Raw genomic sequence first — 26,650 nt, forward strand, 5'->3', positions numbered from 1 at the left:
AGCATAGCCAGGAACTTCCCTAAAGCCACAAAATATAGGAAACATTTCTTCAACTATTTAATCCCTTCTCTTTGGAGGACTAATGTGTGCTGCGTAAGTCTTCTTCAGTGTGTTTTTCTAGCTCCAGGGCTATATAGCCTCCAACTTGACTAAGAAAGGGAGAGTGGAGAAGTGGGTTCTAGCCCTCTAATTCTCCTACAGAAACATCGGTTAAGTGGTGTTGGAATTCTTAGATCAAGCCAAAAATGCCTTCTTAACCTACAATATAGTATGCTACTCCTTAGTTCAAATTAATTATGGGTAACAACTATCTGATAAAATAGGTGCAGAAAACTAGCCACCATTTATAACACTGTTTACAAATTTTAAAATAAAAATCTTAAGCTTTTGGAACCAGATTCATTTATAAATACAACTGCCAGGATTAAGGCATGGGTAGTGGAAGCCATTTTATGGCTCACAATAATGACTGAATTGTTTTCTTCATTGATTTTTATCTGCTTTTGTTTTGCCATAGAGCTTAACTAGAAGCAGTGGAGCACAGTTACTAAAAAGCAAAAGTTCTGAAGTCTTACAGGGTTAGAATCTCAGCTTCATCGCTTCCTAGCCCTTTGACCCTGGGCAAGTTCCTTAATTTCTCTGAAGTGCCATTCCCTCATCTTTAAAATAGATATGGCACTACCAACCTGACAGGCTGGGCTGTTGTAAGGATTAAAGGATATGTAAGTAATGCACTTGGCACAGTTCCTGAAACCTAACAGGCACAAAATAAATGGTAACCACCATTATATAAACAGGAAGCTCTCCATAAACTGTTTTCACATCATACATACATATCTAAACTTTCTTCTTCAGAAAAATGGCTTCTACTTGGCTCAGAAATGCTAGTTTTTTCTAACATGTTTTACACAGGAAAAAAGGTGTTAATAATAAATAAGAATTCTCATTTATTCTCTAACCTTTTAGATTGGGTTAAAACTAATGCAGACTTCCTATATAACATTTACAGACTATGAATAACTAAATTCCTTATCTGTCACAAATGCAAGTTCCTCATTTTCTTTTCCACTTTTCATCCTAAGGAGCCTGTTGACTTACATTCCTTCACCCAGGGAAGCTAGTGACTCAGGTTTCTGGTCAATTAAAGTAAGAAACTAATTGTAACATTCCTTAAATCCATCACCAGTTTTCTTCTGTTCTCACTTGCATACACCTTTTCAGAGACCCTAAATACAACAATAGTAAGTCATTCCATCTCTGCCACCTTCTAGCTGAGTAACATTAAAACAGGTCACTTATCGTCTGGGCCTTAGCTCCCTCATGGGTAAAATGGGATGGGGCAACAGATTATCTAACAGGACTGTGTGATAATCAAATGAGAAAGAATGTATATATATTATATATATGTAAAATGTATGTATATGCCCTAGCAGAACAAGCTCATGGTGGGTCCACTCAAATACAGTTTTCCCTCTCCCTTTCAATTATGACCCTAGTCAGCTTTCACAAGCTTAGACCAGGAGGCTTCTCAAACATACTGATTTCTGTGACTAGTGAGTAGCTATCCCAAAAGCACTGAAAGGAATAAGAACCTTAGCAACATACTAGACTACTCTCGTCAGAGGACCTATCTTCTGATAAAGCAGTAAGTTTTCTCCCTTCATCTAAAAGATTTGCCATATTGTGTAAGATAGAAGCATGCTAAGCGTTAGTAATAAGGGGAAGCAAAGGTGTGAACTTTCTGCCCTGTCTCCCCTACTAGTACGTAAGCTCCAGGAAGGGAGAGACCTCATCTGGCTTGTTCACCACTGTGTCCCCAGAGCCTGGCAAACAGGAGGTACTCAAAAAGTTTAACTATGGTATGCCTATAAAATAAATGCCATGTTCCATTTGAGATGACAACTTTTCCTTGGCAGGGTGCTCATGCAGTTAATAAAAAATTTACCACTTACTAAGTATACAAAGTGGTACAAAGCACTCGTCCCTGTCCTCAAGATGTTCTAAATCTAGAAGGCAGGCAATGCAAATACAGAAGCTCCTTTACTTTCAAACAAGTTAGACCCCAAATACTGATAGTTTCTCATCACCAAAGATGATAAACAAATGGCAAACAAGCACATGAAAAGATGTTCAATATCATTAGACATAAGGAAATGCAGATTCAAACCACAATGAAATACCACTGCAGTCACTAGAACGGCTGAAATTAAAAACTAGCATACTAAGTGTTGCCAAGAAATTAGAGCAATTAGAAATCAGTTACTTTAGCAAAGTTTCGCAATTATTTTTAAATTTAAATAAACATTTGCCATACAACATAGCAATTCCATTTCTAGGTATTTAATCAAGAGAAATGAAATTGTTATGACCACACAAAACCTGTACATCAATATTCACAGCATTATTCTTAATAGCCCAAAACTGCTAACAACTTAAAAGTGCATCACTTGATAAACAATGGTCAGGGAACTAGATCACACGCACACAATGGAATACTACTCAGCAAGAAAAAAAGAAGATACTGTTAACATGCAGTAACATGAATGAATCTCAAAGCATTATGTTACATGAGAGAAGCCAAACACAAAAGGCTGTATATTGTATAATATCATGTATATGACATTCTAGAAAAGACAAAACTATAATGTTAGGAAACAGATCGGTGATTACCAGGTTTGGAGAAAGGGGACTGACTGAAAAGAGGCACAAGGAAAATTTATGGGATGATACTCTGATTGTGGTGGTGATATAAGACTGTACGTTTTTCAAAACTCAAGAACTATACACTAAAAACGGTGAACTTTACTTTTTGTAAATTATATTTCAATACGTCTAATTAAAATACAATCTATCAAAAACAAACAAACAAACAAAAAAAAATACAATCTATCACAGTAACTGTCTAGCAATTTAAGCTAAATCACGGCACACTGAACAATGAAATTTTTAAAGTTTCCTCTGTACATCCATGTGATCCTAAGTCCAAAATGGACAGGAGGAAGTTTGAACGCTTATAGACCCAATATATGAACATTCTATTTGGCATCTTCTCCCAAAAGACAACCTCTTAATAATCTTTTCCAATGTCACTGGAGATTCCTTAGACTCTTTATTCACAGTACTCTGAACCCGTAGCACTGTTTGTAGGTCTTGACAAAAATTTCAGTAATAGCATTTTAACTACTTTAGCCTTCTCCCAAATTAACACCACTAGCTGCAAACTTCCAAGTTTTTCCATTTCATCCACTAATTCTTATCTTTTGTTGATTATTACTGACTAAATATGCATGGTACTTTTTGCTCTCTGTCCTTCAGAATAATTCGTCCCATCCCAAGCCATCATTTTCCTACTACTTATAATTTTTAAAAATCTCTCATTTCTACCATAATTAAGTTGTTTCTTCTGACTGGCACTATCAGTACTCACTGATGCTGCACTTTTTGAAAATGACAGCTTTAACAATGATAAACTAAACTCAAACACAGTAAACACATAGAGAATTTTAAAATGACAAGAATGGTTGGCTGCAAAATGACCATAAACCACCCCAAAAAAGGAAAAAACAAAAAAAAGGCTATCTGTCGGTGGGATGAACCCACTTTTGATCTGTGGTGTAGCTCTGCTCCTAATCTCAGAGTTCATCCTGAGAAAGTTTGTAAGTGGAGGAGCTGCTGCACTTAAATGCAAGACACTGTACATTGGAGGGACTTCCCTGGTGGTGCAGTGGTTAAGAATTCTCCTGCCTAACGCAGGGGACACGGGTTCGAGCCCTGGTCCGGGAAGATCCCACATGCCACGGAGCATCTAAGCCCATACGCCACAACTACTGAGCCTGCGCTCTAGAGCCCGTGAGCCACAACTACTGAGCCCACGTGCCACAACTACTGAAGCCCACGCACCTAGAGGCCGTGCTCTGCAACAAGAGAAGCCACCGCAATAAGAAGCCCTGCACTGCAACGAATAGCCCCCGCTCACAGCAACTAGAGAAAGCCCGTGCGCAGCAACAAAAACCCAACACAGCCAAAATAAATAATAAATAATAAATTTATGGGGGAAAAAACACACTGTACATTGAATGCCACAGGAATGATACTTGCCAAAAATCACAGGGGCACAGGAAGAATCCCATTTTCCTAGGGTAAATATGGTGAGGGACTGTGTAAGAAAGGATCTGTGCTAAGCCTTCAAAAACCTATGCTTAAGAGGACAAGATGACTAGATTGACATAATTTGATTTATTCTGGAGAATACAGTATGCACAGTCTGTGGAGGGACTTGACTAAAACTATTCATGAATAGTCTCGATTTGATTCAGCTAGTGATGAAAGCCACTAAAAGTTTCTTAATAGAAACAGTACACAATGAAAGATGTTTGGGGGATATTTTTTTTTTTGCCAGGGGTGGGGTGGAGGGGAGGATTTTTATGGCTATAGAGTATATAGGAAGTGTCTAGGCATAAAGAGACCAATCAGAAAGTTTGCTAAGCTACAGTCAGCAAATCCCTCCGGTGCCCATGATAAAGAATCAACCCACCCCCTTCTCTATCTACATCTCTTCTCTAAAGCCAGACGAAATCTCAGAATCCTCCAAACAACATGAAATCTCAGAATCCTTCAAACAACACAACAATCAATCATAATTACCAGATAAAGTGAAACCTATTTGCCAGCTAGGTTAAAGATTAAGAAAGGATAGTCACAGAGGAAAGGAATGCCTGGTAGAAACAGAGGAACTTCATTTTGGATTCAAGTTCCTAAGTTAAAAGGACTAAAGAGACACTCTTCCACTTAAATGTGACAGAAAACAAAAAATAGCAGAGTAGGGGACTTCCCTGGTGGCGCAGTGGTTAGGAACCTGCCTGCCAATGCAGGGGACATGGGTTCGAGCCCTGGTCCAGGAAGATCCCACATGCCGCAGAACGGCTAGGCCCATGCGCCACAGCTACTGAGCCTGTGCTCTGGAGCCCATGAGACACAACTACTGAGCCTGAATGCCACAACTACTGAGCTCTCATGCCATAACTACTGAAGCCCGAGTGCCTAGAGCCCATGCTCCACAACAAGAGAACCACTGCAGTAAGAAGACCGCGCACTGCAACTAGGAGTGTCCCCAGCTCACCGCAACTAGAGAAAGCCCGCGTGCAGCAATGAAGACCCAACACAGCCAAAAATAAATAATAAATAAATAAATTAAAAAAAATAGCAGAGTAGACCCTTTGCTAATTGAAACACTTAGAAAATTTTTTTCTGGACAGGTGGATCTTTTCTTAGATTACTAAATGAGTATCAAATTTTGAAAATAAGTCTTAAGAAACATATTACAAAGAAGAGGGAACAAGATTCCAAAGCCAGCTATGCAGCCAATGATGATGGGAGAACTTTGGCAAATAATCTCTGTGGCCTTAGTTTCCTCATCAGTAAAGAGAATGAGAAGTAAATACTCACCAGAGCCACCTCCAACTCCAGATCTGTATAATTCTAAAACATTGAGGGAATTCCCTGGCGGTCCAGTGGTTACGACTACGTGCTTTCACTGCCAAGGGCCCAGGCTCGATCCCTGGTCAGAGAACTAAGATCCTGCAAGCCGCATGGCGTGCCAAAACAAATAAAATACTCAGAGCTTAATATGTGTGGAGAATGACATGTAATAAAAATTTAGTATCTCACTTTTTAAAGAAGGTATTATTTCCCCCTTTTAATAAGTACAGAAACTGAGCCTGAGAGTAACTTGCCCATTCATTCACTCAAACATCTGACCACTTACTAAGTGCCAAGCACTGTTCCAGGAGACTGGGATACAATAGTGAACAAAATGAGGTTCCTGCCCTCACAGAGCTTAAATTTTAGTCACCAGGGGGTGAATCCCAATTCTAGCCCAGACTGGGGTTACCAGATAAAGGATACCCAGTCAAATTTGAAATTCAGATAAATAATAATTTTGTTCCATGCAATTTGGGACCTATTTATACCAAAAAATCAGTCGTCGTTTATCAGAAATGCAAGTTGGGGAGAGGGGGGAATAAATTGCAAGTTTGCGAGTTTTAAACTATATACACTATTATATATAAAATAGATAACCAAAAAGGACCAACTGTACAGCACAGGGAACTATACTCAATATTCTGTAATAACCTATAAGGGAAAAGAATCTGAAAAAGAATATATACGTCTGAATCACTGTGCCATACACCCGAAGCTAACACAACACTGTAAATCAACTATACTTAAAAAAAAAAATTTTTAAAAATTCAAGTTTAACTGGGCATCCTGTATTTTTATTTGCTAAATCTGGCAACCCTAGAGTAGGAAAAAACTCCAAAACCCTTCCTCAATCCTTTTACTGCATCTTGGTGCCTCTAAATCAGTGACTTTGACTACACCAATGAAAAGTTACAGTTTAAATTGCAACACGGTATATATACATTACAGAAGTTCCTTAAAACAATTCTTACCCTTAAAATGCAATGCACTGTAATATCTTCTATTTTTTTCATTTTTTCTAAAAATGCTTGTCATGACCCACTAAAGTGATTTTACAATCTACTAAGGGGTCATCACCTAACCTTTGAGAAATTACTTCTTTGAAAGATATGAAAAACAATTTAACCTTGTCTTACGAGTCACCATTATGAGCACATCAATTAAACATATTATGCCATAAAATAGTAATGCCTCTGGGGTCTACTAAGGCATAGAGCTATACACTTATAGCCCTTGATGGTAAACTTTTGAGCTCTTGTGTGTTTTTTTATAATTTTCCCATCTCTTAACCTTCTATCATACTATTATTACTTCTCATCGCTACCAGTGTGTTTGCCCCTAAAAGTTTTACCTACTTGCTGGCAATCTGTAAATCAAAAAAGCAAGCTAAGCAGAATCACATATAAAGTGAAAAAGGCCCAAAAGCGCTCACCTTTCTGTAATCTGCACAAGCTTCAACCTTAAGTTTTTTCTCTACCTGATTTTCAAGTATGTTTCAGGATTGAAAAAAAGGTAACTACACAAGGTCCACAAGAAATGTTTATGAGTCCCAAAAGAAGAATGCACGATTTGATTCAAAACCAGCCTTTTCTTTCTTTAAAACTAAAACTGGGACTTCCCTTGTGGTCCAGTGGCTAAGACTCTGCACTCCCAGTGCTGGGGGCCCAGGTTCCATCCCTGGTCAGGGAACTAGATCCCACATGCACGTCGCAACTAAAGATCCCATATGCCACAATGAAGATCCCGCGTGCCACAACTAAGACCCGGCAGAGCCAAATAAGTAAATAAACTTTTAAAAATAAATAAATAAAATTTAAAAATAAATAAAAAAACTATAATCAAGATACTCTATTTACAACAATTATTGCTAAGAGTATCTTTTAACATATGACTTATAAAAAGCAATATGAACATAAAGTGGCAATCAAAAATATTTGACATTGACAACCTCTTAAAGTCTCTCAAGGTAATACTTTCAAGAGGACAACATTCTAAAGTTCTGAAACTTTTTTTTTTTTTTTTTTTTGCGATACGTGGGCCTCTCACCGTTGTGGCCTCTCCCGTTGCAGAGCACAGGCTCCAGACGCGCAGGCTCAGCGGCCATGGCTCAGGGGCCTAGCTGCTCCGCGGCATGTGGGATCTTCCCAGACTGGGGCACGAACCCGTGTCCCCTGCATCAGCAGGCGGACTCTCAACCACTGCGCCACCAGGGAAGCCCCCAGTTCTGAAACTCTTAATAAAAACAAGCCACATACCACAAACTGGTGAGAATTACAAAGACTCCCTTACAGCATGCCATTTTATCCAGTTCCCAAAATGCATTTAGCTACTAATCATGGCATGAAATTGTTATTGTATGGCCACATGACTAAATTTCGAGGCTTAAAGTACAAGCAATCTACATAAATATTATTTTAAATTAAAGGGAATTTCAAATTTTCACATGAATACAACTGCAAATATTTTTAGCAAATAAAACCTAAGGTTAATAGTTGTGGCAAATTTTCATAAACCCCCCAGATCCACAATACTAAACAATTACAACTAACAAAACCAAGGACTTCACATTTAAGTAGATTTCACACCACATATGTACAAAATTATATATATATTTTTAAAAGGAACTAGACCTTCTATTTTATCCAGCTGAACTCAAGGTTACAAAAGCTATCCTGAAGGGCAAGGACTGTCTGTGGCTGTGTCTTCTTTAAAATACAAAGCATGATCTATTTATTTGTTTATTTATTTGGCTGCACTGGGTTTTAGTTGCCATGCGCACGTGGGACCTAGTTCCCTGACAGGGATCAAACCCGGGCACCAGGCATTGGGAGCTCGGGGCCTTAGCCACTGGACTACCGGGGAAGTCCCACACAGTACGATCTTGTTTATCTCTGCGTTTATTTAATGGGAAGGATGTAACAAAATTCTACAAAGACGTTGCTTTGAGCAAATACCCTCACCTCTCAAAGCTTAAAATTTTTTCCCTTCTATTTTAAGACTTTGTTATGCTCTAAAATTCTACAGTTTTAGGGAAAAAATAAATCTTTAAAAAGAAAATATATACTCTTGAATCCAAAACAGTAGGCACCATATGATCTCATTTTCGGAGTCTGAAAAATTGTTCACCAAATTTCTAACAGTGGTTACCTCAAAGGAAAGACTGTGGGAGATTTTAATTTTAAAGGAGTTTGGGCTTTTTTTTTTTAAATTCTGTGCACTCTTCTACATTAAATATTTAAAGCATACTGTTTTTCAAATTATAAAAGACAGAACTTTCAAATACAAATGAGGTAATACTTATACAAAGACTTTCTCAATTTATTAATCTGAAGAAAGAATCTGTTTTGGACACTGGTTTAAGTACAGCTCTTATCTCTATTGTAAGATAAGCAGTGTGGGCCACATTCTGTACATGTCTGTATGCCCCAAAGTGTTAAATTTCATACACACACACACATATAAAAGAAATTCGTTTTGAGTAGAAAAGTATAGTTTAAAGATATAAAAAAACACATTAAGATATAGGTCAGGGGCTTCCCTGGTGGCGCAGTGGTTGAGAATCTGCCTGCTAATGCAGGGGACACAGGTTCGAGCCCTGGTCTGGGAAGAACCCACATGCTGCAGAGCAACTAGGCCCGTGAGCCACAATTGCTGAGCCTGCACGTCTGGAGCCTGTGCTCCGCAACAAGAGAGGCCGCGATAGTGAGAGGCCCGCGCACCGCGATGAAGAGTGTCCCCCGCTTGCCACAACTAGAGAAAGCCCTCGCACAGAAACGAAGACCCAACACAGCAAAAATAAATTAATTAATTAAACTCCTACCCCCAACATCTTCTAAAAAAAAAAAAAAATCTGCCTAAGATATAGGTCAACCTGTTTCTAATCATGAGTAATGTTAGTAAAGTTATGGGATCAAAAGTGTCTACATTACAAATTCTAGATTTACGTGCTACAATCTTTCAAAAGCTTGATACCAGCTTCATATTCACTGATGAGTAAATTTTCTGACGAACACTCTCCCCCCCCCCGCTTTTTTTTTTAAAGACTAGTCCTTTGTTTTATTAATTAATTTATTTATTTTTGCTGTGTCGGGTCTTCGTTTCTGTGCGAGGGCTTTCTCTAGTTGTGACAAGTGGGGGCCACTCTTCATTGCGGTGTGCGGGCCTCTCACTATCACGGCTTCTCTTGTTGCGGAGCACAGGCTCCAGACGCGCAGGCTCAGTAGTTGTGGCTCACGGGCCTAGTTGCTCCGCGGTATGTGGGAGCCTCCCAGACCAGGGCTCGAACCCGTGTCCCCTGCATTAGCAGGCAGATTCTCAACCACTGCACCACCAGGGAAGCCCCCCCCCCCCGCTTTTTTTCCCTTTTGGCCACCCGCAGCATGCGGGATCCTAGTGCCCCAACCAGGGATAGAACACGTGCCCCCTGCGCTGGAAGCACAGTCTTGACCACTGGACTGCCAGGGAAGTCCCAACACATCCTTATTTTTGAAATCTAACATCTAAGGAGGTAAAAAGACCTCAAGAGGAAAGAGCAATCTACTTTTATTTTAATGACACTCTTGCTAAAATATATGGACCTCTTAAATCTTGGTATGGTTAACACTCACAGATGACCCAGATAGGCTAAAAAAAAAAAAAAGGCAAGTACTTTCAATTAAAAAAATACAGTAGCAGGTAGGCCTGTTAGTAAACTGTATCTCCACTGAAGTCACAATCATCTGAAATAGCTACAAAGAGAGAATTTTGTTTAGGCTTAACTCTTTAAAATGATATCAAAATACTATTATTATCTAGCCAAAATAGAAAATTACAATTCTAGGGAAAAAATCTTATAAAAACTTAAAATCCTTTTCAAGGTAAACACTTTGCAATGGTGAAAATAAGTACTAACACAGCTGTATCTATTTAGACAGAAAAACTCCTTAAAGCTGAAACATATGGCTATTAAATAGCTATAGTTAACATCCCCTGTGTAAAAGTATAGAAACACAGAAAATGCAAGTTTACATTTAACCAAAAAAGAAACACCATGACTGATACCATGCAACGCGTTGACTTTTCAAAATGCAAAATCTTTAAGCAACTATAGGCTTACTTTTACCTTTGTCAAAGATAAGCTATTTGTTGTAGGTTTTTGCCCAATCTTAAACAGCGTATTTTTGCTGTACACCTGAAACTAACACAACATTGTAAATCAACTATATTCCAATAAAATTTTTTTAAAGTATATTTTCTTTAGGTACTTGGGATGAAAATTAAACTGATTAGGTAAAATTAAAAAGCCCAATAGAAACACAAAAAGGTACCTCTTTTAACAACCATCTACAGTTTACCTGTGGATTAATTTGTTAATTAATCCACATAAAAGAATGAATTAGCAAGGGATGATGCAGTTCAAACCTTATAAATTACAACTGGGGCCATATGATTAATTAATTTAGGTTAAAAGCAAACGGCTAACTACCTCACGTTCAAAACTTTGCTCAAATGTTATCTCTTCAAGAGACTAACCCATTTAAAACTGCAACCCACTCCCTTCCCCCACACTCCCATATCATATCTTTAATCTGCTCTCCTCTAATCCTATGGCTCTTAACTAATATATACAGTTTGCTAATTTAATGTCTCATTTATTGTCTGGTTCCTCACACCGGAATGTAAACAACTGGAGGGCAGCTATCTTTCCTTTTATTCATTAATATATCCCAAGCACCTACCTCTCCATTGTACACAGATTTTCAATAAATTTATGTATTGAATGAATGTAGTTTTTTTAGGCTCTTCTATAAGAAACTTAATTTAAAGAGACAAAAATCTCACCAATATTTAAATGGAAGCATGATGAACAATTACAATGAACTGCAGCATAATTTCTAAGTTGCAATGCCTTAAGAGAAAGAAGCAGTGAAAGTACTAAGCTGAAAATTACTAAGAAAGTTTTCATTCACACTTAATCCTGTATCCAAAGAAATTCTAATACTGTATTATTTTAGGGTCTGGAATACAGTAATAGGATTATAAACCTGTATCTACATCTATCTATCTATGAATACATACACATGCAACACATATATATATATTTTAACAGGGAAGGGAACATGGAAAAGAAAGATACGGCTTAACCAGTGATAATTCCCAATAGTGCTATGAAATTACAAAAAAAGGTACTAAAAAATAATTTGATCTTATACTAGCAGCTAATAAAAAATACTTTTAGATGAACGAGGAAGGTTAACCAAAAAACACAAAGTTTTAGAATAAGTTCCTCAGGACTGTCATTCCTCTACGTAGCAGAAGTATCAGCACAATAGATACACCATGTATCCTCATTAATATTAACAGTTACAATTTTCAAACCACCTTCACATTCATTAATTAAATCCTCAGAGAAACCAAAGTGAAAGATAAACAGGTAACTAATAAAAGCACTTAATTATGTATGCACTCGACAGTAAATGCAACTTTTCCCTTCAAAATCCCCCAAAGTGTTTGACAAACTACAAAAAACCGTTCTATAAAAGAGCCACCTTTTCAGCACTGGAAACTAACACAAGTCTCCTGAAGAGTATTATGGCACAGCTAGCAAGAGCCATAAAAAACTTGAAGACCTCTGGCCTAGTAAAACCACTCCTGGGAACTTCTCTAAGGAAATAATTAGACTGAAGCAAAAAGCTCTTAGTATAAAGATGTTTACTGCACCACCATCTATAATAGCAAAAATGTGGAAACCCAAATCCCCACAATAGAATGGTTAAGCAGAAACTTTAAAAAGAAAATTTATAATGCAGTGCTAAGAAGAAAAAAGCTGAACACAAAATAACATACACAATCACTAAAACCACATAAAAATCAAAGCAGCAAAAATAAGAATTGGATTAAGGTAAAATTACGTTCACACTTTAACACTGTGTTTACATCAATCTAAGAGAAAACAGCCACCTTCTAAAGCATATGACAATTAAAGACAATAAATTTTTGAAAGCCATGAAAATCCACTGTTGACAACAAAAAAATTCGAATATGAAATGCTGTATTATTTAAAGCAGACATGTGAGTTTCTAGACTTTCAAGAATATTTTGCTGTCTATAAACATGGCAAACCCAATGCTGCATTTTTTTAATTCACCTTTGGTCCCAGAAACACATTTGAACTGCTGATACACACAAGCATACGTGAAGAAACTCTAGAAACTGTAATTGGTTTATAAAGAACCCAGTAACAGTGATTCAAAATGGAAAGGAATTCCACAAGTACATTAACTAAAGAACATGTACAATAACAAAATTTCACACTATATGAATCCAATACATTAAACGAAACTTCACATATTCATCAAAAAGAATAAGGGCTACATACAATTTATGACTCAAAGGAACTTAAGGCAAGCAAGAATCTAAATTAATCTTAAATGTTTGTGAAGTCTCAAGGAACAAAAAAGATCTGTGGTATTAAAACATTCCAAATATTTTTGATCACTCAAGCCACTCTGGAACAAATTCTCTAATTTTTAAGCCTAAGGAAAACTGATGCAATCTAAAAACCTTAGTTTTCATTTTTAATTATTTAAACAAGTTGAATATATCTGCCAGATTTCTATCTGATCCCAAAAAGGAAAAAACAGTGCATCCTTCTTTATAAAAATTATACTTAAATTTTTTCCAAATTTTTTTGTTACTATGGATGCCACTGGAAAACGGGAACTGAAGTTACAGAATTGTATGTGGACAGAGCTGGGAAAATAAGCACTTCATTTTAACTAGTTTTGATAGGTAGCAACTGTAGATGCTTCAAAGGCGAAACTGGGAGTGGGGGGCGGGGGTGGGTGGGTAGCGTAGAAGTCAAGAAAACCAGTGTTCCTGACTGTCCCACACTGAAGGCAGAACTCCCTAAAAAACCAGCTCTGGGGCCTTCCTGGTGGCCCAGAGGTTAAGAATAATCTCCCTACCAATGCAGGGGACACGGGTTCGAGCCCTGGTCGGGGAACTAAGATGCCACATGCCGCGGAGCAACTAAGCCCGTGCGCCACAACTACTGAGCCTGCGCTCTAGAGCCCGCGCGCGTGCCACAACTACTGAAGCCCGTGCGCCTAGAGCCCGTGCCCCGCAACAAGCCACCGCAATGGGAAGCCCGGCACCGCAAGGAAGAGTAGCTCCCGCTCACCGCAACTAGAGAAAGCCCGCGCCTGCGCGCTGCAAAAATAAAATTTTTTAATTTATTTTTTAAAAAATCAGCTCTGAATCATCTTGATGGATAAGTTATCCTGCCATAAATGATAATTCTTTGGAAATGGATTGCTAAAAACCTGTTTTCAAAAAGAAAACTGAAAAAAAAAGAAGAAAAAAAGAGAAAACTCTGCATCAAAAAATACCCCCTTATCCCACCACCTGCTAAAGCCAGGAGGTCTACTTAAGGAGGATTCTCATCACCGAGCCTGCCAACCCCGCCTAGGCCTAAGGGGAGGCACGGTGGTGCCGGCAACACGGATGGGCTCGGGGCACAGGGGACGTGGACTGGCCTGCCCTTGGTGATCTCTGGCGGCAATCCCCAAGTTAAGGGCACTGGCCACAACGGAATGCAATCTATTGACATTTGCTGCCCCGTCTGAACACTAAGCATTTTCTTAGTTCGCGAAATGCGAACTGACAACTCCCCCCCCCAACGCACCCCGCACCAGGCCTCCAGAGCCAGACCCGGTCGGCTGAGGCGACGTGAGCCCCCAGTCTGTACCACAAACCTGGGTCAAAGTGAAGTGGGGGAGGCGACGCAAGTAAACACCACATTTCTGCCTTCCGGAACCCCACCGTGCCTCCTGCTGACATCCCTCTCCTCTGGAAATTTATAAATCGGGGCAAGTACTGGGAAAAAACACACAGCGTGCCCGCCCCCTGCCGCCAACGCCCGCTACGTCCCCGGTCCGGCCTGAGCTGCCGCGCCTGGGGCCGGCCTTCGCCCACCACTATTCAAAGGCGCCTTCTCCTCCGCGGCCTCGGAACAGCAATGCGGCTCGGCCGCCACCCGCGCCAGAGAGGCCTTGCGGGGGAAGGAGGGAGGCCGGGAGGGGGTCGGGCACTCCCCCATCCCTTCCGCACGTGGGGGAGGGCGGAACGCTGCGGGAAACTGCACAGAGCCCCACGATTCCCGCGGAGCTCTGGAGCCCCCGCCGCCGCCTCAGACTTAAATGGGAAGGGCTGCGGGGGTCACTGCCCACCCACCTCCACCTGGTCCTTCGATCTCTCTCTGGGCAGAGAAGGGCGTGGGTAAGGAGACTGCACAGACCCTCATGACTCCAGCTGAGGCTGTGGCTGCCCCTTTAACAGGCGGGGGGGGGGGGGGGCACTGCCCTAACCTTACCCCCCTCCCTCGTTATTCCCAAACGGGGGAGTTGGCAAGTTTCGGGAGACAACCTAAACCTAAAGACCCTTCCACGTTAATATTTAAAGGAGGTGGGAGCGCTGCCCAAGCATCCCCCTCACTGGGGGCAGAGGAGCCTTAAAAAAGGTGATCGAGGGCTGACAATCGCCGAGACCTGTAAAGCCTCCCGAACACTTAAATGGAGAGGGGGAGGCTGCCGAGTCCTTCCATCTTGACCGTTTGAGAGAGGGGGTGGGGATGTTGCAGGAGGATGGACACCGCCTGACATTCCCAGAGGGATTCCGCGGCGCCCCCTCACCCTACCGCACCAGGCTCTAGACGCGAGCGCCACCCCCACTGAAGGCCCCCAGCCCACCCCGCCCCCCCAGCCCAGGCAGTCACGGGGCGGGGACCGCGGTGCGGGCCGCGGGGGAGGGGACGCGAGGCCCGGGCTGGTCCAGGCCCCTAAGCGTAGGGGGCAGGGGCGCGACACCCACCTGCCCAGGCCCGGCCGCCCGCCGCCTGCGCTCGCCGCCGCCACCGAGGAGGAGGAGGAGGAGGAAGCCGCGGCCGAGGACGACGAGACTGAGGAAGAGGACGGCGACGGCGCGGCGGCGGGCGACGTGAGGAGGCCGCCGCCGCCGCCAGGCTTGCGGGCATTGGCGGCCGCGGGCTGCTGCTGCTGCTGCTGCTGCTGCTGCTGCTGGGGCTTCAGCGACATGGTGAGGGGCCCATACACCGGCCCGCACGCCGGGCGGGGACAGCCGGGAGCCGGGCGCGCCGAAGAGACGCCGGAGCGCGGCGGGGAGGCGCGGGTCGGCGCGGCGGGGGGGGCACCCGGGCCGGCGAGGGGGAGAAGGAGGACGACGAAGGGGCGGGGAGGCCCGCCGAAACCGAGGAGCCGCCGGGAGCCGGGCCGGGGCGCGCCACCGCCGTTGCCGTTGCTACCAAAACAGTCTGAGGCGGAGGGAGGCGAGCGTTGCCCGGAGGGAGGGGGGCCGGGGCCGGGCGGGGGAGGGGCGGCGGAGGGATACGGTGTCGGAGCCCCGCCGCTGCCGCCGCCCCGCCGCGCCGGCCGCGGGAGCGAGCGCCGCCCGGGCCACCTGGCCGCGGCGAAGCGACGAGGCTCGATGGCCGCCGCGGGGCCCCGAGGAGCTGCGGCCGCCGAGCGCATCGGGGGTCGGGCACACAGAGGTGCCGCGTGGCGACGCGGGGTGGGCGCGGAGGTGCGGAATGGGGACTCTTTACCGGAAGTCGGAAGGGTCGGGCGGAAGCAGAACGTGAGGCGGCACCGGGGCAGGGAGGGACACGTGAGGAGCGGGCGCCGCGCAGGGCCGCGTTCGCTGGGGTCGGGTGAGGGCCCGGCGCCGGCCGGCCCTGCCCGGATCCGCCCTCTTCGAGGCGGGTCTGCCCTTCGGAGAGGGAGTGTCTATGTTCGCCTGCAGGGCCAGCCTAGTGTAGCGAACCCAAACGCAGTGGTTCTGGGCGCCCCTCACCCGCGCAGCGTTCACCGTTCTCAGGCAGCTAGGAGAATCCGTGTTTGCCCCACCTGATGCAACTTCGAAAATGGACTGCAAGTGTCTTCAGGGCGGAGACTGTCTTGCTATATATAAAGCACCTGGAACACAAGCCTCCCATAGTTTTCTTTGTATCCCCGGCACCTGGCACACAGTAGGCTCTCACTGTGTCAGCCGGGTGTCAAAGACAGTCCGTCCTGTCTTCCCTTGCCAAGACCAACAGGGTAGGAATCGAACAACCTCCCGGGGCCACCCACATCTGATTACATTTTCCCCGCTTTTCCAACCCCGGCACCACTGACCAGAAAACTCTTGGGTATCTGACCTTCATTTGAACCCATGTTCCTTCACTTTGAACTTCTTTTTCCTCCTTCATGAGACTCAAAAAGAAGTACATGATTGGTAGAGCTATTGGTAATGGGGTTTCCTTCGGTGGAGACAGATCTCACAAGAATGTGCGAACTTTAGACCTTGGCCCCTTTAGAAGTTTTACTTTAACTTAGCTTGGTAGCCAGCACAGTAATCCGTGTTTCTTTTCTTTCTTTCTTTTTCTTTTTTTACTGTGTTGCAATTAAATTGGAAGCGATTAGATAACTTTTGTTTCCCTTGGTGAAGAATCTAGTTTTTTAAAAAGTGAAATTACTTCAGGAAATGATAGGGAGGAAACACCAACATGTACCTCAGTCTCCCAGAACTATCAAATAAAGGTAAAGACATAGAGAAACTTAGAAAATGATTAAGCCATGAGCCTCCAGTAGCCAAATTGAAAATCTCCTAGATAGTTGGGCAAAAATGATTATCATATTCTGCAAACAGTTGAAAAGTGGGATATCAACTTTATCTTCCATCTGAGGTAGAAAGGAGGTTGAGGAGGGAAAGAGCATTCTTTTAAGCCAACAGTTGCAAACTCCTTGGAAAATTAACCCAAAGGAAACTGAGACTAAAAAACTGGATGAGGAAAAAAAAAAAAATAGAAGGACCATAATAGAAATACAATCAACTTTCTCTCGTTTAATGATTTGACAGTTAGCCATATCTGGGACCAAGGTCCCAAAATTCAATGCTAGGACCAAATTCCACAGATAGAAGGAAAAAAGAAAGTGGAATAAGAAGACCTGAAGCTGACATAGCTGAACTTGATTTCATTTATGCTGAGAAAGCTGAAGTTTTCACCTATTATTATTGAAACTATATTTTAACAGCTTTATTGAAATATATCTTACATACTATGAAATTCACCCATTTTGTGTACAATTCAGTGATTCTCCGTAAATTTGCACAGTTGTGCAACCATCACAACTAATTTCTGAACATCTCCATCACCCCAAAAGAATCATTTTTACCCATTTGCAGTTACTCCCAGAACATCCTCAGTCCCAGCAGCCACTAATCTACCTGTCTCAGTGGATTTATCTGCTGTATACATTTCATATAAATGGGATTTTACAATGTGTTCTTTGCCTTCTTTCACTTGACATGTTTTTGAGGTTTATCCATGTCATAGCATGTATCAGGGTTTCATTCCTTATTATCACTGAATAGTATTCCATTGTATGGATATACTTGGATTCAACCAACCATGGATCGAAACAGAAATTTTTTTTAAAATTTTATTTATTTTATTTTTGGCTGCGTTGGGTCTTCGCTGCTGCGCGCGGGCTTTCTCTAGTTGCGGTGAGAGGCGGCTACTCTTTGTTGCGATGCGCAGGTTTCTCATTGCGGTGGCTTCTCTTGTTGCAGAGCACAGGCTCTAGGTGCGCAGGCTCAGTAGTTGTGGCGCACGGGCTTAGTTGTTCCGCGGCATGTGGGATCTTCCCGGACCAGGGCTCGACCCTGTGTTCCCTGCATTGGCAGGAGGATTCTTAACCACTGTGCCACCAGGGAAGCCCGAAAAAAATTTTTTTTCTTACAGGTTTTTTTGGTTTGTTTTTGTCTTTTGTTTTGTTTGTTTTGGCCACACTGTGCGGCTTGTTGGATCTTAGTTCTCCCGCCAGGGATCGAACCCAGGCCCCTGGCAGTGGAAGTGCTGAGTCCTAACCACTAGACCGCCGGGGAGTTTCCCCCCCCAAAATTTTAATTCCCAAAAGTTCCAAAAAGCAAAACTTGAATTGGCTAGACTCTGGCAACTATTTATATAGCATTTACGTTGTATTAGTTATTATAAGTAATCTAGAGGTGATTTAAAGTATACGGGAGAATGTATATAGTTTATGTGCAAATACTACACCATTTTATACAGAGAACTTGAGCATACTCGGATTTTGGTATCCATGGGGTTCCTGGAACCAATCCCCTGAGGATACTGAGGGATGACTATACCACATTTTGTGTATCTACTCACCAGTTGGTGGACATTTTGATTGTTTCAAGTTTTGGGCTATTATGAATGCTGCTGCTATGAACATTTGTAAACATATGTCTTCATGTAGACATATATTTTTATTTCTTTTGGGCAGATGCCTAGTAATGGAATGTTGGGTGATATGGTAAATTTAAATTTAACTTTTTAAAGATACTGTCAAACTCTTTTCCAAAGTGACTGTGCCATTTCATAATACATCCACACCTGGAATGTTTGAGAGTTTATCATTAAAATTTGATTTCTCAGGAGTTCCCTGGTGGCCTAGTGGTTAGGATTCTGGGCTTTCACTGCCATGCCCGGGTGCAATCCCTGGTCAGGGAACTGAGATCCCACAAGCTATGCGGCGTGGCCAAAAAAAAAAAAAAATTTTTTTTGATTTCTGTTTTTATATTAAAATAGAAACCAAGGGAGCCTCTACTGTTGATTCTATTCTATACAGCCCCCTTTTTTCTTTGTGGAAGGAGGATCACCACCCAAAATGAAGTAATATCACTTATTGCAAACCCTTCATCTGAATTCTGGATCTCTGAAGACATGGTTAACAACAACTGTGATGTCAGAGGGCTTTAGCTTTAGATGAAAATGCCGGGATAATGCACCGTAAGACAGAATGGTGTGTGGGAATTCCCTGGCAGTCCAGTGGTTAGGACTCAGAGCTTCCACTTCTGGCGGCCTGGGTTTGATCCCTGGTCGGGGAACTAATCCAGCCCCCTCCAAAAAAAAGACAAAATAGCGTGGAAGGCAGCCGTTAAAGTGACCCCCTATGATCCTGTTCTCCTGGTGTTCAGACCCTGTGAAATCCCCTCCACTTGAATATGAGCAAGACCTAGTGGCTTCCTTCTAACAAAAAGTTGGAAAAAATTATGGGTTTTCACTCCAGAATTAAGTTACAAAAACTGTGCCTTTTGTATTGGATTGCACATTCTCACTTGCTTTGAAGAAGGCTAGCTGCCATGTTGTGAGCTGCCCTATGGAGAGGCCTGCATGACAAGGAACTGATGTCTCCAACCACAGTGAGAACCTGATGGACAGCAACAAGCCATGTGAGTGAGCTTGGAAGAGGATCATCCTCTAATCAAGCCTTGATATGACTCTAGCCCTGGTCAATGTACCTTATTAGGCTTTCTTAGAAACCCCGTGCCTGAGACACTCAGCTAAACTGTACCAGACTCCTAATTCTTGTTGTTTAAGTCATTACGTTTTGCAATAATTTGTTATGCAGCAATAGATAACATGGGCTTCCCCGGTGGTGCAGGGGTTGAGAATCTGCCTGCCAGTGCAGGAGACACGGGTTCGAGCCCTGGTCTGGGAAGATCCCACATGCCGCGGAGTAACTGGGCCCGTGAGCCACAAGTACTGAGCCTGCGCATCTGGGGCCTGTGCTCCGCAGCAAGAGAGGCCGCGACAGTGAGAGGCCCGCGCACTGCGATGAAGAGTGGCCCCCGCTCGCCGCAACTAGAGAAAGCCCTCGCACAGAAACGAAGACCCAACACAGCCATAAATAAATAAATAAATAGATAGATAGATAACTAATACACACAACCCCCAAAAAAGTGCATTTCCTATGATTTCTGTGTGCATTCGGAATTCTATAAAGACAAATGCTGAAGTCAGGAACTAACATTGTATCCAATAGAAGTTGAATCTTTGAATGCTTCCCCCACCCCAAATGATTTTCAGGTAGCCGTTTAAACAAAACCAACAATTGTCATTGGGGAGTTGTCATTGAAGACAGTGAAGAACATTGTTCTGAAAGAGTTCAGATATAGAAAAGTATTGCTTAAATACTTCAAAAATAGCTGTGGCCACTTCAACCACTATTTCAGAAATGAAAGAAGTATCAAGTGAGAAACCATATAGAGAAAGACTTTCAAACTTGGGAATCCAGTCCTGTGGATTCTATACTTGCTTTCTGATTTTCAGTGACCCTTCAATGAGCCACACGGCCCTTTAATTTTCATCATAGCAATGAGTAATCAAGTCTGAGGATTTGGAGATGAAAAAGTGATGTAGCCATGCAAAACAGAAATGGGAAGAGTGATTTGTGATCACTCAGTACAGCAGCACACATCAGATGATCCAGTATTTCCAGCAATTCACTTTTCTGCAATCATTTCTTTTCAGCTCTCTTCATTTGAACATGCTTAATGTATGATGATACATTATTCACTCAATACTCTTGATTTCTCTTTCAAAAGCATGAAAATTAATTCAAATCAAAACTAACGTGCACCCCCCCAAACCCATCCTCTTCAAGTTTTTGCATAGACTTGAAAAAAGAAAAAAGAGCAGATGTAATTTCAAAAATAGGACCATCGCTAATTAAACCAGTGTTTTTTTTCTAACCATGGTTACTCAGAATTCTTAGAGGCTAATCTATTTGTAGACACTCCAGGAATCCCAAAAGACTAAAGGCGATAAAAAAAAAAAGAGAAAGAAAGAAAAAAGGAAGGAAGGAAGGAAAGAAAGGAAGGAAGGAAGGAAGGAAGGAAGGAAGGAAGGAAGGAAGAAAGAGTGTGGTATGATGCTACCAGTAGGGCATTATTTACACACCTTGTGTGCAAAGTAACGACATTCCCATAGGTTTGAAAAAACTGAGGAGGGTGTGACAAAATAGGGAACACAGCAACATTATTTGAAAAGCTTTTAAATGAGCCATTTCCTCCACACAAGCACACTTCTGGTTGTTAAGTTGCTCGTTTTGTTTTACCTTGTGGGACAGAATAATAATGCAGTGACATTATTCACAAGGCAAAAGCTGGATGCCGGCTGAAATAGACACAAAAGAAAGAATTCTTTATTTTTCACTGGAAATGCTTGTGCTGTGCAGAGCCAGAAATTTAAAGAAACTCGGCCATTTGTTTTTCCTGGTTCTCCCTTTCTGTTTTCATTCACCCTCTTTTTGGGAGGTGAATTTCCTGGGCAGCCTGTTATTTCAGGGTTCACAGGTTTATGGAAAGCCAAAGATGTGAGGTATGCACCATTTGGAGAATGCAGGATGGGATTTAAAATGGATGCGTGCAGCACCGGTGACAGCTGAGCTGGCCTTTAGCATGTGATCTTGTTAGTTTGCTACAGGATACTGTGAGCCCCACAGTGGAACCCCAGAGGGATCAGACTATAATTAATACTGACATTGCGGACCTATGATCTTAGAAGAGGGACTTAGATTCTTATTTGGAAGTGGAACACATACAGACTTAACAATACCCACTGTCTTACTTAAGCTCCCATATTATCAAAACTATTTCTTTTCTATAAGGTAAGCCAGGACTTGAGAATGTTAATGATGAAAATAATTGTAGTTCCTTCTATAGCAGGTACCGTGTGCCAGTTCTGTTCTATGTTCTTTCTGCATAATAACTCATTTAATCCTCACAACAATCCATTGACTCTTGTCAGGAGGGGAGAATTTTGCCTCGCCCTAAAGGACATTAGCAATCTTGAGAGACATTTTTGGATGTCACAATTGAAGGGGAAATGCTACTGGCATCCTGTGGGTAATGACCAGGGATGCTACTAAACACCCTACAATGCACAAGACAGCCCCCACCAGAGACTTTTCCAGCCCTAAATGTCAGTGGTGCTGAGGTTGGTTGAGAAACCCTGCATTCACCCTATGAAGTAGACAGGATTATTATATTTCCATTTGATAGATGGGGAGACTGAGGCACAGAGAGTGTAAGTCACCTTGCCTAAACTTAGACTCATTAAATGACAGAGCTGGGATTTGAGGCCAGGCAGTCTGTCTACAACATCTGGACTCTAAACCACTTTGCTATTTGAAATAGTGATGGCCCAAGCTGGCTCTCTGGGAAAATAAACTAATCTCCTTGGTTTCATCAAATGCAATCTTCTAGGGAGCTGGCACCACAGATTACTGCCTGTTTCCTGATTAGAGAAATAACTGACTATTGTAAAAGTCACCATCTGCAAGAGACAAGCTGGCACTGCCTATCAAAAGTGACACTGCACCTTCCCCTTGGCCCAATAAGGGTGAAAAGATGAATGTACAAGGATAATCACTGCAGTGTTGTTTGGAACAAAGAATAGAAACTCCATCAGCGGCAGACAGATAAATGCCTTGTAGGGTGTCCCAAATACAATGGAATATGGAATATTCTCAGCTGTTCAGTGAGAAAGACGTAGATCTTTACACTGATCTGAAAGGATCTTTAAAACCTGTTGTTAAAAAAAAGAAAAAAGGTAACTATGTGAGGTGACGGATGTGTTAATTCACTGGATTGCAGTAATCACTTTGGAAAGTCTACAAATATCAAACCATCACGTTGTACACTTTAAATATATGCAATTTTATTTGTCAATTGTACCTCAAAAAAGCTGAGGAGAAGAAAGACCTGTTGGTAAGCCAAAAAGCAGAAAATTAAAAAATGAAACAAAACAACAAAACAACAATGTGTAGAATATTTTGTATGGTCTACACGCGCTTGTGTTAAACAACAGGGAAGTATGTGTGAGCGCGTGTGTGTGTGTTTGTGTGGGGGTTTTTTTTTTTACTGTGTATATATGCATACATCTAGAATATCTCTAAATGAGGCACTAAAAATTGACACTAGGGGACTAGGGACCCCTTACACTGTTTGAAAACTTATTTTACCATGCCTTTTATACCTTGTATATTACCTTTTCCAAACAAAACAAAACAAAACATGTTAGGACATCAGTAGGAATAACTAATATTTGTATAGCACCTTGTGGTTTACAAAGCACTTTTTTTTTTTTTTTTTTTTTTGCCATGCCTCGTGGCTTGTGGGAGGCCTATGGGATTGAACCCAGGGCCATAGCAGTGAAAGCACTGAGTCCTAACCACTGGACCACCAGGGAACTCCCACAAAGCCCTTTTATTTGCATTGTTTCCTTTGGCACTGACCCCGTTATAGGGATGGCAACACCAGAACAGAAAAGTGGCATGAGCTATCCAAGGTCACTCGCTGCTAACCTGCCCTTTCTCATTTCCCAAAGTAAGATCAATTACTATCTCTACCACTTGAATTTTGTTTTATTCAGCCACAAACTGCCATTCTCAAACTCTAAGCAGTCAATCCTGGGTCACATAGAAATGGAAAAGAAAGGCTTGTTTCAGGAACTTTTCACCCCTGCATCCCTTTCTGCCACATTTGTATTGTTTTCTGCTGAAATGCCATATTGGTCAAATATAGGAGCTGCAGAAACAGGTAGAACCCTTCACTCCCACCACCCAAACAGAGTCCATCTGTATGTGGTAAGCACTTAATAAACTTCAGTTGATTTGATTTGACAGAGACTAATTCTCAGTTTATACACATTTGCTTCTTTGAGCTTGAAATGGCATATGCTTCCTATTCAGACCTGCTGATGACTACCAGCCATGGGCCACAATGATGGGGCCGACATCAAGGTCACCCCCTAATGACCCAAGCATTTCCAGGCAGTGATGGGGACGGTTGAACAGCTAGCCTTCCTTACGCACGTCTCCATCATATGTGATTTGCCCAGTTTGCATTCACCCACTGGATAAAGCTTCCTTCTCTTACAGTTAATAGCTTGTGATGCGGTCTTGTAGGCATTGGAGCCAAGAAACCACGAGGGGCATTTTGGGGAACTATTCTAAGTCACCAGCCTTCTGCAGGCCTGAAGGAGGTCGCAGCTGAGTCCCTATGAGAGTTGGTTTCACTCTCCTTTGATCAGGGTTCTCTTCCATTGCACATGTGGCTCATTTCTGTCCTCAGAGGGTCAATGCAGGACAAGTCTTCATGCAGCAGTAAGCAATTGACAGGCTTCTAGTATCCTGGAAATGACTCAGAAATCCTATTACTGCAATTTCTAATGATCTAGACACATGATTTTTTTTTTTAAGTTACACGAGCCTTTTAAAGAACATTCTGAGTATTTGTGTATCAGCATTCCCTGTGTAACAAACCACCCCCAACATAGTGGCTTAAAACAATTAACTTTTTAAAATTTCTTAAAATTGTGTGGGTTGACTGAATAATTCTTCCATTCTGGGCTGGCTCGACTGGGGTTGGATGGTCTAGGATGGTCTCATTGACATGTCTGGCAGTTGGCTCTATGTCAATTGCAGATGGTAAGGACAACTTGGCCACATGTCTATCAACTGTACTCCAATTTAAAAAAGAGAAGTGAGAAATGCAAATCAAAACTACATGAGGTATCACCTCACATCGGTCCAAAAGGCCATCATCAAAAAATCTACAAACAATAAATGCTGGAGAGGATGTGGAGAAAAGGGAACCCTCTTACACTGTTGGTGGGAATACAGATTGGTACAGTCACTATGGAGAACAGTATGGAGGTTCCTTAAAAAAAGAAAAATAGAACTACCATATAACCCAGCAATCCCACTCCTGGGTGTATACCCAGAGAAAACCATAATTCAAAAAGATACATGCACCTCAATGTTCATTGCAGCGCTATTTACAATAGCCAGGACATGGAAGCAACCTAAATGTCCGTCAACAGAGGAATGGATAAAGATGATGTGGTACATATCTACAATGGAATATTACTCAGCTATAAAAAAATGAAAGTGCGCCATTTGCAGAGTCGTAGGTGGACCTAGAGACTGTTATACAGAGTGAAGTAAGTCAGAAAGAGAAAAACAAATATCGTATATTAACACATGTATGTGGAATCTAGAAAAGTGGTATAGATGAACTTATTTACAAAGCAGAAATAGAGACAGACACAGAAGTAGAGAACAAACATGGATACCAAGAGGGGAGGAGGGGGTGGGATTGACTGGGAGATTGGGATTGACATATATACACTACTACGTATAAAATAGATAACTAATGAGAACAGACTGTATAGCACAGAGAACTCTACTTGGTGCTCTGTGGTGACCTAAATGGTAAGGAAATCCAAAAAAGAGGGGCTATATGTATACATATGGCTGCTTAACTGTGCTGTACAGCAGAAACTAACACAACATTGTAAAGCAACTATACTCCAATTAAAAAAAAAGTGGAATCATACAGATAAATAAATAAATGTGTACAATTCACTGGTTTTTAGCATATATAGAGTTGTGCAACTATCACCAGAGTATAATTTTAGAACATTTCATTGTCCCCCAAAGAAATCCAATACCCATTAGCAATCTCTCCCCATTACCTCCTTTCCCCAGCCCCTAGCGACCACTAATCTACTTTCTGACATTTGGGCTATTTCTTTTTATTGTGGTAAAATATACATAGCATAAAATTTACCATTTTAACCATTTTTAAGTGTACAGTTCAGTGGCATCAAGTACATTCACATTATTGTGCAACCATCACTGCCATTTACCTCCAGGACTTTTTCATCATCCCAAACTGAACTCTCTGCCCATTAAACACTAACTCCCCATTTCCCCCTCCCCCGGCCCTTGGTAACCAGCAGTCTACTTTCCGTCTCTGACTTCGACTGCTTTAATACCGCATATAGATGGAATCATACAGTATTTGTCCTTTTGTGTCTGGTTTCTTTCAGTTACTATAACGTCTTCAAGGTTCATCTGTGTTGTAGCAGGTGTCAGAATTTCCTTCTCTTTTGAGGCTGAATCATTCCCCAAAGTGTGGATAAACTACATTTTAACTCGGGCTATATTATGCCAAGGTTTTCTTTGTTTGTTTTGTTTCTTTGCTTTTTTTATTTTGAGGCAATTGTAAATTCACATGCAGTTGTAAGAAAGAATACAGAGATCTCATGTACCTTTGCTCATTTTCCCCAATGGTAACATCTTGTAAAACTATAGTACGAAATCACAACTAGGATGTTGGCATTGATACAGTCGAGATACAGAACTTTACCGTCACCACAATGATGCCTAATGCTGCCCTTTTTAGCCACACCTCCTTTTATCTCACCCATGGTCCCCTTACCCCTGACAGCTACTAGTCTGTTCCCCATGTCTACAAGCCTGTCATTTCATACATA

The 26,650-nt window shown here is 42.0% G+C and overlaps 1 protein-coding gene and 1 long non-coding RNA gene across 39 annotated transcripts in view; one reads left to right on the top strand and one right to left on the bottom strand.

The window, feature by feature from the left end:
* Positions 1–15,554, bottom strand: part of ATXN2 (ataxin 2) — a 127,301-nt gene extending 111,747 nt beyond the window's left edge. For 37 of the 38 annotated variants that reach the window (XR_012325142.1, XR_012325141.1, XR_012325140.1 and 34 more), the window contains exon 1: positions 15,331–15,554. Coding sequence is in view for 10 of the 38 variants with exons in the window: in XM_019950141.3 (XP_019805700.2) it covers positions 15,331–15,554 (224 nt within the window). In the remaining 28 variants the exon portion in view is untranslated. The remainder of the gene's footprint in view (positions 1–15,330) is intronic. The other variant, XM_073790082.1, reaches the window with a different exon arrangement.
* The window catches only part of LOC141276140 (uncharacterized), a 30,306-nt gene continuing 19,080 nt past the window's right edge, over positions 15,425–26,650 (top strand). The window contains exon 1 of the long non-coding RNA XR_012325145.1: positions 15,425–15,555. This is a non-coding gene — a long non-coding RNA (uncharacterized lncRNA). The remainder of the gene's footprint in view (positions 15,556–26,650) is intronic.

Source organism: Tursiops truncatus, chromosome 13 (assembly GCF_011762595.2).
Source record: "Tursiops truncatus isolate mTurTru1 chromosome 13, mTurTru1.mat.Y, whole genome shotgun sequence".
NCBI classification, from domain to species: Eukaryota; Metazoa; Chordata; class Mammalia; order Artiodactyla; family Delphinidae; genus Tursiops; species Tursiops truncatus.